The 13,026-nt window shown below is 41.1% G+C and overlaps 1 protein-coding gene across 6 annotated transcripts in view; it reads right to left on the bottom strand.

The window, feature by feature from the left end:
• LOC139418050 (synaptotagmin-like 2a) overlaps positions 1 to 13,026 on the bottom strand; it is a 42,794-nt gene that overhangs the window by 3,738 nt on the left and 26,030 nt on the right. Inside the window, exons 7-14 of one of the 6 annotated variants that reach the window (XM_071167177.1) lie at positions 12,784 to 13,026; positions 10,901 to 10,975; positions 4,425 to 4,523; positions 4,147 to 4,203; positions 3,342 to 3,457; positions 1,298 to 1,417; positions 669 to 838; positions 163 to 265 (exon numbers count right to left, since the gene is read on the bottom strand). The exon at positions 12,784 to 13,026 is cut by the window's right edge and continues 519 nt beyond it. In XM_071167177.1, coding sequence (XP_071023278.1) covers positions 163 to 265; positions 669 to 838; positions 1,298 to 1,417; positions 3,342 to 3,457; positions 4,147 to 4,203; positions 4,425 to 4,523; positions 10,901 to 10,975; positions 12,784 to 13,026 — 983 coding nt within the window. Of the gene's footprint in view, positions 1 to 162; positions 266 to 668; positions 839 to 1,297; positions 1,418 to 3,341; positions 3,458 to 4,146; positions 4,204 to 4,424; positions 4,524 to 8,422; positions 10,976 to 12,783 lie in introns of all 6 variants that reach the window. The other 5 variants (XM_071167179.1, XM_071167178.1, XM_071167175.1 and 2 more) reach the window with 5 other exon arrangements.

Here is a 13,026-nt window from a genome sequence, read left to right as displayed (position 1 = left end):
CCCCACCCCCCACACACACACACACACAGAGACTTCTGCCATATCAGAGGACACCTGAACCCCCTATTGAGATGTTTGTTGAGTGAATCAGGTGATAAATAATCTGAAAAGGAGATTGGATGAGGACTTTAATAACCAGCCATCATATCTATTCTCTCTTACCCTAAGGATCTCATTGTAAGTGGGGTTCAAGGTCTTCTTTTTCACACTGGCTTTTCTCTTTCCCATCTTCGCTTTGTCCGGTAAGAGGTAACATTTCACATATCTGAAAATGAATATCCAACATCAGATTCTTAGCCACTACACAAATACAAAGCAAAAGCAACTACGGCTGGGATTAAATTAGAAGCTGTGCTATAGCGCGCTGGACATTTAAAGGTAATTAACAACTAAGCAGGCATCTGCAATGTTTACCTTGAATGCGATCTCAGCAAATGCGGTAACATGTCTACAAGTGCAATCGGATAGAAGTCGGTGAAAGTTTCCAAGGCACATCATTGCTTTCCATGCACCTAGTCTCAAATTGCAATAACACACTGATGATCCTATGTAAGGTAATGGGAAACATCAACCTCTGTAAACCTATGCACCTGGAGATGGCAGATTTATTTGACAATGATAGGATAATCACACACACACACAATCTTATTTATTGCAAGAACACCTACGGATCAGAACGGTTCTTCTTGGGTTCTGCCACGGCAAGATCTCTGCAGTGGACAACAAAGATGTGGAACTCCCCGAGCTTCTGGACATAATTCATGGCAAACCGGATTGTTCCCTTCACTTCCACATCCCCATCTACTCCACTGTAGATGCTTGCCACACTGCCGCTCACCTTAACGGTCCACATGATGTTAGGAAGAGACAACAGCATCACCAAGTGTTGTATCAAGCCATCAAACCAGATGTTTGATGTGTTTGATACCCTTCCATTGATTCTGTTCCAGACATTACAATGAGCCTGTTCTCCCAATTTAAAGTGCCACCAGCCACCACTGAACCTCAGTATTATTTTCTTCTAGATGCGGAACAAATGCCTCTCTTAGTCCACATTCAGAACCCTAATATTCCCGATTCTCTAGAACCCTAATATTCTTACATCTGCTATGGGACAATTGTATGATTCCTGTGTATCACATGTGGGGGAGAAAACAAATGTTCTGCTGTATTATGCTAATAACTTTTGTTATTAGCATTATTAGGATTGCAGCCATGTGAATTCAAAGCAAAGTGAGTTTGATTATTTCATGGCACACGACAACATATCTGATAGGGAAGCTGCATGGGAACATACAGAGGACATGGACGCCATGCCAGAGGAGAGGCTAAGGTTAGTGAGGGAACTGCCCATCCGCTTTTTCCAGCTGAATTTGAGACTTTCCACTGAGGTGCTGTCACTGTCTCTGCCATCCTTCTACAAGATAGTGTAGAAACAACAATGGCGGGTGGTCAGACACACACACACACACACACACACACACACACACAGGTTAAACACATTGTGGGCCTACATGGTGGTTGGAGCCAGGGTCTGCTACATGCACATACAGTGCCTTCGGGTAGTATTACACATTTTGTTCTGTTACATCCTTATTCTAAAATAGATGTTAAAAACGCAGCAATCTACACACAACACTGCAATAATGACAAAGCGGAAACAGGTTTTCAGATTTTTTTGCAAATGTATTACAATTTTAGACTCAAAATGGAGCTCAGGTGCATCCTGTTTCCATTTAACATGCTTGAGATGTTTCTACAACTTGATTGGAGTCCACCTGTGGTAAATTCAATTGATTGGACGTGATTTGAAAAGGCACACACCTGTCTATGTAAAGTCCCACAGTTGACAGTGCATGTCAGAGCAAAACCAAGCCATGATGTCAAAGGAATTGTCCGTGGAGCTCCGAGACAGAATTGTGTCGAGGCACAGATCCAGGGAAGGGTACCAAAAAATGTCTGCAGCATTGAAGGTCCCCAAGAACACAGTGGACTCCATCCTTCTTAAATGGAAGAAGTTTGGAACCACCGGGACTCTTCCCAGAGCTGGCCGCCCGGCCAAGCTGAGCAATCGGGGGAGAAGGGCCTTGGTCAGGGAGGTGACCAAGAACTCGATAGTCACTCTGACAGAGCTCCAGAGTTCATCTGTGGAGATGGGAGGAGCTTCCAGAAAGACAACCATCTCTGCAGCACTCCACCAATCAGGCCTTTATGGTAGAGTGGCCAGACAGAAGCCACTCCTCAGTAAAAGGCACATGACAACCTGCTTGGAGTTTATCAAAAGGCACTTAAAGACTCTCAGACCATGAGAAACAAGATTCTCTGGTCTGATGAAACCAAGATTCAACACTTTGGCCTGAATGCCAAGCATCATGTCTGGAAGAAACCTGGCACCATCTCTACGGTGAAGCATGGTGGTGGCAGTATCATGCTGTGGGGATGCTTTTTAGCGGCAGGGATTGGGAGACCAATCAATATCTAGGCAAAGATGAATGGAGCAAAGTACAGAGATCCTTGATGAAATCCTGCTCCAGAGAGCTCAGGACCTCAGACTGGGGCGAAGGTACTCTTTCCAACAGGACAACTATCCTAAGCACATAGCCCAGACAACGCAGGAGTGGCTTCGGGACAAGTCTCTGAATATCCTTGAGCCCGGACTTGAACCCAATCGGACATCTCTAGAGAGACCTGAAAATAGCTGTGCATCCAACCTGACAGAGCTTGAGAGGATCTGCAGAGAAGAATCTGAGAAACTCCCCAAATACAGGTGTGCCAAGCTTCATACCCAAGAAGACTCAAGGCAGTAATTGATGCCAAAGGTGCTTCAACAAAGTAGTAAAGGGTCGGAATACTGTTTTTTTTCTTTGTCAATATGATGTATTGTGTGTAGATTGATGAGCAAAAACAACTATTTAATCAATTTTAGAATAAGGCTGTAACCTGACAAAATGTGGAAAAAGTCAAGGGGTCTGAATACTTTCTGAAGGCACTGTACAAGCCATGTTAAAAATGTACTCAAATGTGGGACAGTTTGGTTATCAATAGCTCATGCGTCTTATCCAAGCATGAAAAATACATTCATTATATGACCTCAAAAAAGGAAAGGTCTTGAGAGTGACCTTACCCCTGAATATGTTATGCATTTGGTCATAAATGGTTGATTTTGAAAGCCATTAAAATGAATTCAAGAGGAAAGAATTCTATAAAATCAGTTATTTTGTATTGTTGTCATCTTAAAGCTAACAAGGCAATTCACTTCCCCCTAATTCAGATGGGGTATATCACTCTAAAAATGCTTAGGTATTTTTTTTACAATGAACTTTTATTTGTATTTGTTTTACCTCATCCTGCATAACAGACACCGACTTGCTCATATTCTTCATCTGCTCCGGGACTGAAAGGGTGGAGGGAGGAGGGAGATGGAGAGGAAGGAGGGAGGAGGGAGGCACTGCAGAGACTGGAAGAGGCAAAGCAGATAGGTGGATAAGGCCTTTTACAACTCTCTAACTAATCTCTCCTAATGGCTCAAATCAGCAGGGTCTTCACTGAAATAGTGAAATTGCAAGACAATGTAATGACAGCTGATGTAATCATATTGGGTCTTCCTTAACATTCCTCTGCTCTCAATAATCCACTTCCTTAATAATTCCTAAATCAACCCCTATCATCTTCCCCTTGGACAATTGAGTAGATCGGAGAGGATTGGGAAGGTGTAAGCGATTTGCGGAACTTCCACCTTGCCCTATGATAGTACAGGTGCATGAATTGTTGCCATATTGGGCAGAGTCAAGGAAGATTGATTTAAACAATCACAAGATCAAATGTTGTTATAACCATGGCATCACTGTGCCTGAAACCACAACAACCAACAGAACAATGTTATTTGAAAAATTCTAGTTTCCTCAAATTGAAATAAAATATGAATAGTGATATTTCAACAATGAGTTACAATTCTAATCTATTCTTATTACTGATTGTTCACGGTTTCAACTCTCACCAATAAATACAGTCAAAATCTAATAATGCAACTTAGTAGAAGCCAAATATAACAAAATTGTATTTGTTTGCACAATACTCAGTGTCTGCCTTCAAACAAAAAGCAAAGGTACACTGTTTTATCAAATGAAATTGAGCAGAAATATTTACCATCATCCACATTTAGAGTCATTTCACTTCTTTGGTCAATTATACTTCTCTCTTCTCCTTTGGAAGAAAATAAAGGGTTAGAGGATTAAACAGTTAAGTTCAGGTATCATGAAAACAACATAATGCTCATTGAAAACTCTTTCTTAAACAATTTATTTGAATGGTTACAGCGACAATTGGCCACGGCTAACCACAGTCTAGGATTGAGAATAACACTGACTAAGGAATTCAAGAATCAAGCCTATTGAGCTCAGGAAAACCAAGAACTGTCAATTTACGTTTTGGTGGTGATAAAACGTCCTCCAGACTTCTGGATAAGGGTCTTGAAGACATTTGTTTAAACTCTAACCTGATAGGGCTTGAGTTCTCACCTTGACCTGCCACAGATAAAATAAAATCAGCTCTGGAAAATATTGCAAAAAACAGACGAACAAACAGACCAGTCTTCATAGATTGCATGACATTAAGAAAAATGTCCCCATCTCATATTTCCAGATACTTGTTCTGAACAAACAGTTGCACAGCATTCCAAAAATCTATTGATTGTACTTTATGAAGATTAGGGAATATTTGAATTAGTTTGTTTTCAATTCCATCAACTGATTATTTAAAACACCCTGACAGATAATACAAATATATATTAGCTTACTTCAGTTTCTTAATGATCCAAGTCTGTGGCATACAGAGTGATTTGAAAAGGGGATCTACTAAACATTTTACATTGGAAGCATCTATAAATCAAAAAGGTTATCTTTGCACTTCATGTACTTATTTGAATCAGAGTTAATCTACTCTACAGAATGGTTATCATGATAATGTTAGAGACAATCATCTTGTGCCTATGTCAGAATGCAGATACAATAAAATGACAAATACAAATATGAATGCAGGTTAGTCCCATGAAATGTAGGAATTTGTATATAAATTAAAAATCTAATTGAGATCTTATTAGCTCATGCAAAGTGACAGTTTTAATGGCATTAGTAGTTTGGTACAGCACAGTATATTCAATATTGTTACTTCCTTTTACCGCTAAAGTTGTCGGTTTGCTCATCTATTTCGACCCATTAATGTCATGAAGAGACTTTGAGTGATGCAACCGTTGGCTATGCACACCTGGCTGAAGGAGTGACGAGATAAAGTTGAGTAAAGTTCAACGACACAATAGCGTGATATCCAATTGGGACACAGAAGGTCTGGCAAGCTAGCTTTCACTTTTTGTGTGTGCGTGTTTAGATCCTCTCTCTCGCTCTCTCTCTCTCTCACACGCACACACACTTACTGTCTTGACTTCTGAATGCTCGGCTATGAAAAGCCAACTGACATTTACTCTTAAGGTGCTGACCGGTTGCACCCTTCATAACCACTGTTTATATTATTTTACCCTGCTGATCATTTATGAATGTATGAACAGCTTGAAAAATGATCTAGCCTTAATGGCCATGTACTTCTATAATCTCCAACCAGTTCGGATTTAAGTATAACTTTTGTATGACTGACGCCTTTAGTGAGAGGTCTAATGCTTAAATATTGAATCATTTCTGCCCACCGATTTCATATTCATTTTATAAATAGGCCCATGCAACCGCAACATGTCGACTAAAGCGATATAATTCATAAATGCATTTGAAAGTTTTTAATATTGTGATAGTGATCTGTTATCCAACAATTATTATTATTACTAACCCTGCATTATAATCATATAAAAGCCCCTTAGATATTCTGTGTTTTTATTTACAGTAGTGATGGACAGCTGGAGGCATTTTGTTTTTCCCAAGCGTGGTTTTAGAGTACTTAAGCATCAAATACATTGCAAGTTTGCCCATATTGGCCTTTAGACTACACTTTACAATAGGACAAATATGTTATTGAATTCGATAAAAAAAATGTTATAAAATGTATATTAAGTAGTCTTGCTTGTCTCAGCGCAGCTCGAAACGGTGCTGAAATAGTTGACCACAAGCAGCCTTCTAGGCAGAGCTCCAAAGAAAAAGTAATATCTCAGACTGGCCAATAAAAAAAAGATTAAGATGGGCAAAGGAACACAGACACTGGACAGAGGAACTCTGTCTAGAAGGCCAGCATGCTGGAGTCGCCACTGTTGACTGGTGTTTTGCGGGTACTATTTAACAAAGCTGCCAGTTGAGGACTTGTTTCTCAAACTAGACACTCTAATGTACTTGTCCTCTTGCTCAGTTGTGCACCGGGGCCTCTCACTCCTCTTTCTGTTCTGGTTAGAGCCAGTTTGCGCTGTTCTGTGAAGGGAGAAGTACACAGCGTTGTACGAGAGCTTCAGTTTCTTGGCAATTTCTTGCATGGAATAGCCTTCATTTCTCAGAACCAGAATAGACTGACGAGTTTCAGAAGAAAGTTCTTTGTTTCTGGCCATTTTGAGCCTGTAATCGAACCCACAAATGCTGATGCTCCAGATACTCAACTAGTCTAAAGAAGACCAGTTTTATTGCTTCTTCAATCAGAACAACAGTTGTCAGCTGTGCTAACATAATTGCAAAAGGGTTTCTAATGATCAATTAGCCTTTTAAAATTATAAACTTGGATTAGCTAACACAATGTGCCATTGGAACACAGGAGTGATGGTTGCTGATAATGGGTCTCTGTACGCCTATGTAGATATTCCATTAAAAAAATTGCCGTTTCCAGCTATAATAGTCATTTACAACATTAACAATGTCTACACTGTATTTCTGATCAATTTGACATTATTTTAATGGACCAATTTTTTTGCTTTTCTTTCAAAAACAAGGACATTCTAAGTGACCCCAAACTTTTGAACGGTAGTGTATATGTATATATTTTTTTCCCAGAACACTTACCATGTGTGTTCTCGTTTTGTACTATTCTGTAGTTTCGACCCAATGATTCGTCTGACAAACAAAGAACTTTGCGTACTGTAGGCCCAGGCATGGATCAAAGCTGGCGAGACAAGACATATGCTGGACCCTATGTCAGAGAGGTGTTTTTGGGACCACGTCATGTCTATAGTCCTGCTAATAGCCCTTGTGAAAAACAAGTGTTTGAAAACATGTTTTCAAAAGGCCTCCAGGGCCGACAGGTTCCTTACTTTCTCCCCCTTCCACTTGCCTCTTCCATTTATTCCCATAGTAATTCGTTATGGTTTGCATTGCAAATGAGGGCATAAACTGGGTCAAGACGTCAGAGTAAGTCATCCTTTATGTAGTAAAATAAAGGTTAAATAAAAATACATAAAATACTTTTAACAGCACATTACTCAACACTAGTGAGACTCATGTCGCCTATGGTAGGCCTAAAATATTTTTTAAATCTCTACATGTAGGTCTCCTGATGTTAACCCGATCAAACTTGTTGCAACTAAAATGTAGTTGAAATAAAGATTTGCATGTTTGCCTGGCATGGATTGTGAATCCATCTCGTTCCTCGCCCTATTCAACCCTGCCAATGCCACCTGACTCTCCACCAATGACGAGACTCTCCGTGGATCGGACGATTCTAAATGAATATCTAAGGGTTTTTCGTTAGGGCAAATCTGATCTGTGAGAATATCTAAGGGGCTTTTATATAATTATAATGTATTGTGAAAGGAAAATGACATGCACAAGAGACAGTGGTATATATTTTTATTTATCACAATTTTCTTTAACCAATTTCGGTCTTTAATGCAGAGCCGACAGACAAGTTCCTTACTTTTTTTTTTTTTACTGAAATTGCAACCAACTTTCTATGGCTTGTTTAAAAAATTATTATATTTTGGAGATGATTTCATTTGTAATCTGAATAAAGGGAAAAAGGCCATTCTTGAACATGGGGTGAGACATTCTTACTAATTTATAAATGAAGCCAGTTTGTTATTTAGAATTTTTTATTCCTGTTTTTAGAGGGCAAGAAACCAAAAGCCCACTGTACCCATTTTTTGAAAATCGTCAGTCCACATGACTGTTTTTGAAAACGCCTCCATTAATTGCCACAGTTCCTGACTACTGATAGATCAGCGTTCTAACTCCCCCTTGTGATAGTGTGGTGAAATGACAGAATGCCACCATCTACCACAAACGGTCGCGGCATAAGCTTGTAACTTTTAAAGGAAGAACCACTGTATATCTACCCAAAAGAGGCAAATTCTGCCATGTGGAAGACATTGTCCTGTATGTCTAACCCTGCTGCTTCCATCAAAGTTCAGAATGATGTGGCCAACATGATTTGCCCCCACATTTAAATCATTAGCCATTTCACTTCTAAATCACTAAATCTATGTTTGATGAGAAAATGCAAAGCTCACAGCTTGAACTTGCCCGAGATTGAGACCAGATCTCAGGCATGCTTCCTCTGGATAAGCGACTGTCGACATTCTCCATGGACCTAGGACTGATCCAAGATGGACTCCCCTCACTGCTTCTCATGCTCAGGAGCAATGGAGTGGGGACAGTGGGACTCAGATGGTCATTCCCCACTTTATCTGAGATAAACTGAGGGATGTGTGTCTGCTCAGGGAGCCCCAAATAATGTTGGTTGCTCTGGGGAATGAAAGATCTTGCAAGGCGGAGATATGTTTCAGAGACTTCAGATGCTCCCGAAAGCTTTCTTTCACCAGGATCCCTATTGATGGGCTGTTGACCAATCTTGCCAGCTTCAAAGGCTCTTCTTATATGCGGGTCCCCATGATTTGGCCTAGAGGACCAGTGAGGACTGCCCTCCTGTACACTTAGGTTCCCTAAACTGGTCCTTCTGAAGGGGCAAGGGAGCGACCTAGTAGGTGATAGCGGGGACATCATAGAAGTTAGTGAGCTCTGTGCCGAGCCTCTACGTGGAAACGTCAGGCGATCCTGACCCTTCTCTTCAGATCTAAACTGTGGAGATGTAGACATGATTCCTAGGGTATGTTTGGTGGACTCTGATCCTGACTGCATTGCTTCATGTGAGAGTCCTTTTCTCTGTTGAACCACTGGTGTTGCTCTCTCTGGATCATCCTGATGCTCCCTTGTGGGTGAGGCAATGTCTATGGAGAAGGATTTAAATGGAGAACTATCACGCCTGGCTCCTTGGAAAGTGGATGAACCTCTGGGCAGGGCTTTTGGATGACAGGTCTTTGAAGGACTTCTCTTAAGTTCATCGTCAGTTTTGTCTTTCCACTTTGGAATTTCAGATCTAGGCATAGGTGTTTTAGGACTTAAGGGTCTTTCTTGATTCAGGGTTGGCCCTGTTTCCATCTTACATGAATCTTGCTGATTTATAGAATCAACATCGCCAACACTACAGTGACTACTCGGTAGTGATGAGTTTGAACTCCACTTGATGAAACCCTTTTCTATTCTTTCAGCCATGGACAAGTCGGAGGCGCTGGCCTTAACCCCGTATAAGGAAGAGCTTTGCTTGTCACAGTCACCCTTCCCTGGGTCAGTTTCAATTGTTCTTAGACTAGACTGAGAAGTGGCAATTGAGTGGTGGACTGGAGGTGTTTCTGAAAACGGATGGGTTTGACTATCTAAAGCCTCCTTTGGTTTGCCAACAATGACCCTTGGTCCACTATTCTCCTTCTCCCAGAAGGACTTGAGGTTATTGATCTTGGCCTTTCTGCTTTCCTGTTGACTGAGGGAACGTCTAACAAGGGGCACTGGGACACGCCCCTGCCGGCTTGTACGGGTACTGGATGGAGAGACATATAAAGGAATGTCCACCTTCTCATCTGGCTGGACTGTCTGAGAAGGCACTGTCAAGCCCACGGATGAACTGGAATTATCTTCACAGATAAGGATGGATTTATCCCTGAATGTACCATTGTCACCTGATGTTTTTAACATGTAGTTACTTTCAACGGAAGATGAGGACTTTTCGTCATATGACAGAGCAGCACTGAGGTCTATGTTCCACTGCTCTGAGGTTTCCACCTTTTGGGAGAAGGGATCGTTAATCAGCCTATGTGAGTCATTACTATCATTGCTTTTTGCTCCAAAGATATTGGACTTTCTCATGCCACTAGTGTCGAGGTGAAGCTGAATATTTTGAAAAGATGATGATGCTTCAACAGTCTCAGCCTTGGCAAAATCTTTACCAAAATCATGCATTTTTTGGTCACAAGTATCCCCAGCACTGACAAGTACTTCACACCTCATTGTATCAGTGCTTAGTTTACTGAGCAGTATTTTAGGGCCAATTTCTCTTTCCCAAAATGATTTCAAGTTGGAGAGTTTATCTGGTAACGCATCTACTCCACATGCACTCCCCTGTGGCTCCTGTTGAGTTTGGTCTATTTCTTTTTTAAGCACTAGTTCTCTAACCTCCGGTGTCTTCTCATTTTTAGCTGACTGTTTGTCAGTAGCACATTTATGCAGGTCTTGCTGCTGGTCAGAATAAGTATTCACACTGGACTGGCAGAAGACGATGTTCAGGGTGGTGTCGTCAAGCTCTTTCTGTTCACAGAGAACCACCTCCTCTTTAACTGGGCTTTGCGGCTCAGGGATTTTCTCTTCTCTTGCTTCCCATCTACTAAATATCCCTAGGAGCCGTCTCCGAGGCTTTGGAGACACACGACTAGATGGCTTCTTAGAGGCAGCTTCACTTGGCATCTCATCTGTGATGATGTCGACAGGAGTCACTGGTTCATCACTGGGTTGTTGGGGGAGCTGAACCTGTGGCTTGTCACAGCTTCCCAGGTTCCAGCTGAACCAGTCGCGAACCTTAGCCATGGATTGAGCGTCCTCCTCTGTTATCTTGGTGGGGGAGATCCCCTGGGCCGCGGCCCCCAAGAGAATGGGCTTACCTGTCTCTTGCTCAGCACAACGGAGGTCGGACACCTGAAGGGTAAGGGACTCAGCATGACGATGGTCAAGTTGATCTGTAAAGGAAATCAAAACAACTTGGATTTCTCATCACTTGTATTTGCTGACATACAAATGTAGGATCTTAATTTGAGCCAGTTTGCTACAGCAGGAAAATAATCCTGCAGCAACAGGAAATGTGAATTATTATGTGGATTATAATGAATGGACATTTTTGCAGGGGTTGATATATTTTTCATTAGGGCAAATCAAGTCAGAAGTTTAAAGTGGAAATGACACATTTTGTCACGCCCTGACCATAGTTTACTTTGTAATGTTTTGGTTGGTCAGGGTGTGATCTGAGTGGGCATTCTATGTTACATGTCTAGTTTGTCCAGTTCTACATGGTTCTCAATCATTGTCTCTGATTTATTTAGGTAGCCTGGAATGTGTTTTTTCACCAGATAGGTTGTTTAGGGTTTCGTTACGTTTTGGTAGTATTGTATTGGAGATTCGTGTTTCGTATTTTTAATAAACATGGATCGTAAACCACAAACTCAAATATACTACAACCAGGAAAATTCTCAGCAACAAAATAATAATCAAATTCAGATGGCTACGCCTACATTTGAACAGAGCAATAAATAATCAAGCAAATTATTGAATTCAACTATGTCATCGCCGCACTGGCAGGGCGAAGTCAGTATAATGATGAGCAATAGCAGTAAGTACCAAGTGCCAAAATGATTTATAAAACATTACAGACAACCAGCTATATGGAGCTTTCAAAGTCTGCATGGAGCTGCCATGAACCAGCTGCCTGTCCAGGATGCCGCCAAAGCTGCCAGTCTGCAAGGAGCCGCCAGAGAGCACATTCCTTGCAGTCAGCATGGAGCAGCCAGAGCTGCCAGTCAGCATGGAGCAGCCAGTCAGCATGGAGCAGCCAGAGCTACCAGTCATCATGGAGCAGCCAGTCAGCATGGAGCAGCCAGAGCTGCCAGTCGACCAGACTCTTCCAGATCTGCCAAATTCACCAATCACCATCAGCAAATATTATCATCATACAATAAATGAATGTGTACATTCATGTATGAAAGCAAGCAGTCTCTGATTGGGAACCATATTTAGGTAGCCTGGGTTTCACTGTGTGTTTGTGGGTGATTGTTCCTGTCTATGTGTTTTTTCACCAGATAGGCTGTTTAGGGTTTCGTTACGTTTTGGTAGTATTGTATTGGAGATTCGTGTTTCGTATTTTTAATAAACATGGATCGTAAACCACACGCTGCATTTTGGTCCGACTCTCCTTCGTATGAAGACGAAACTCGTTACACATTTTGGAAGCCTTTTTTAAAACTCAAATATACTACAACCAGGAAAATTCTCAGCAACAAAAGAATAATCAAATTCAGATCCTACATTTGAACAGAGCAATAAATAATCAAGCAAATTATTGAATTCAACTATGTCATCTACAAGTCAGTATAATGATGAGCAATAGCAGTAAGAAGAAAATGATTTATAAAACATTAGACAACCATATAATTTCAAAGTCTGAAATGAACCACCAATGAAAAAAAGAGCACATTCCTTGCAGTCCAAATTCACCAATCACCATCAGCAAATATTATCATCATACAATAAATGAATGTGTACATTCATGTATGAAAGCAAGCAGGTTAGTGATTAAAAACAGATCTTACAATACAAACATGGTGAGTAGTTTATAAAGTTGTATTTCCTAAATTAATTGAATACAAACCTAAAATCATTCTCTGCACTCCTCACTACAAATATTTGAATAGATTAATGGGTTGATTGTTGACTGATAGATTGAATTAATTAATAAAATCATCAAATGAATTAAATGGAGATGCACTAGCCTTACCAGCAGGGACCTGGGCTGGGCCTGTGTCTAGGCATCTTATATCTGGCTTCTCTTTGCAACTCAGACCCTCACCTATGTCCACCTGTCTCTGCATATCATGAATGGGCTGTTGGAGCCAGCAAGGTGAACCTACAGCTGTCAAAACCTCAATGTCTTCCTTTAGTGGTCCGTGATCACCCTGGTCAATACCACTGTTGATGCCACTTTTGTCTGACTGCCCCGTCTCCTCCTCTCCCTCTGGGG

This window comes from Oncorhynchus clarkii, chromosome 10, assembly GCF_045791955.1.
Source record: "Oncorhynchus clarkii lewisi isolate Uvic-CL-2024 chromosome 10, UVic_Ocla_1.0, whole genome shotgun sequence".
Classification (NCBI taxonomy): Eukaryota; Metazoa; Chordata; class Actinopteri; order Salmoniformes; family Salmonidae; genus Oncorhynchus; species Oncorhynchus clarkii.
Note: the sequence above shows the minus strand (reverse complement) of the source record. Positions and strands in the feature narration are given on the sequence as shown.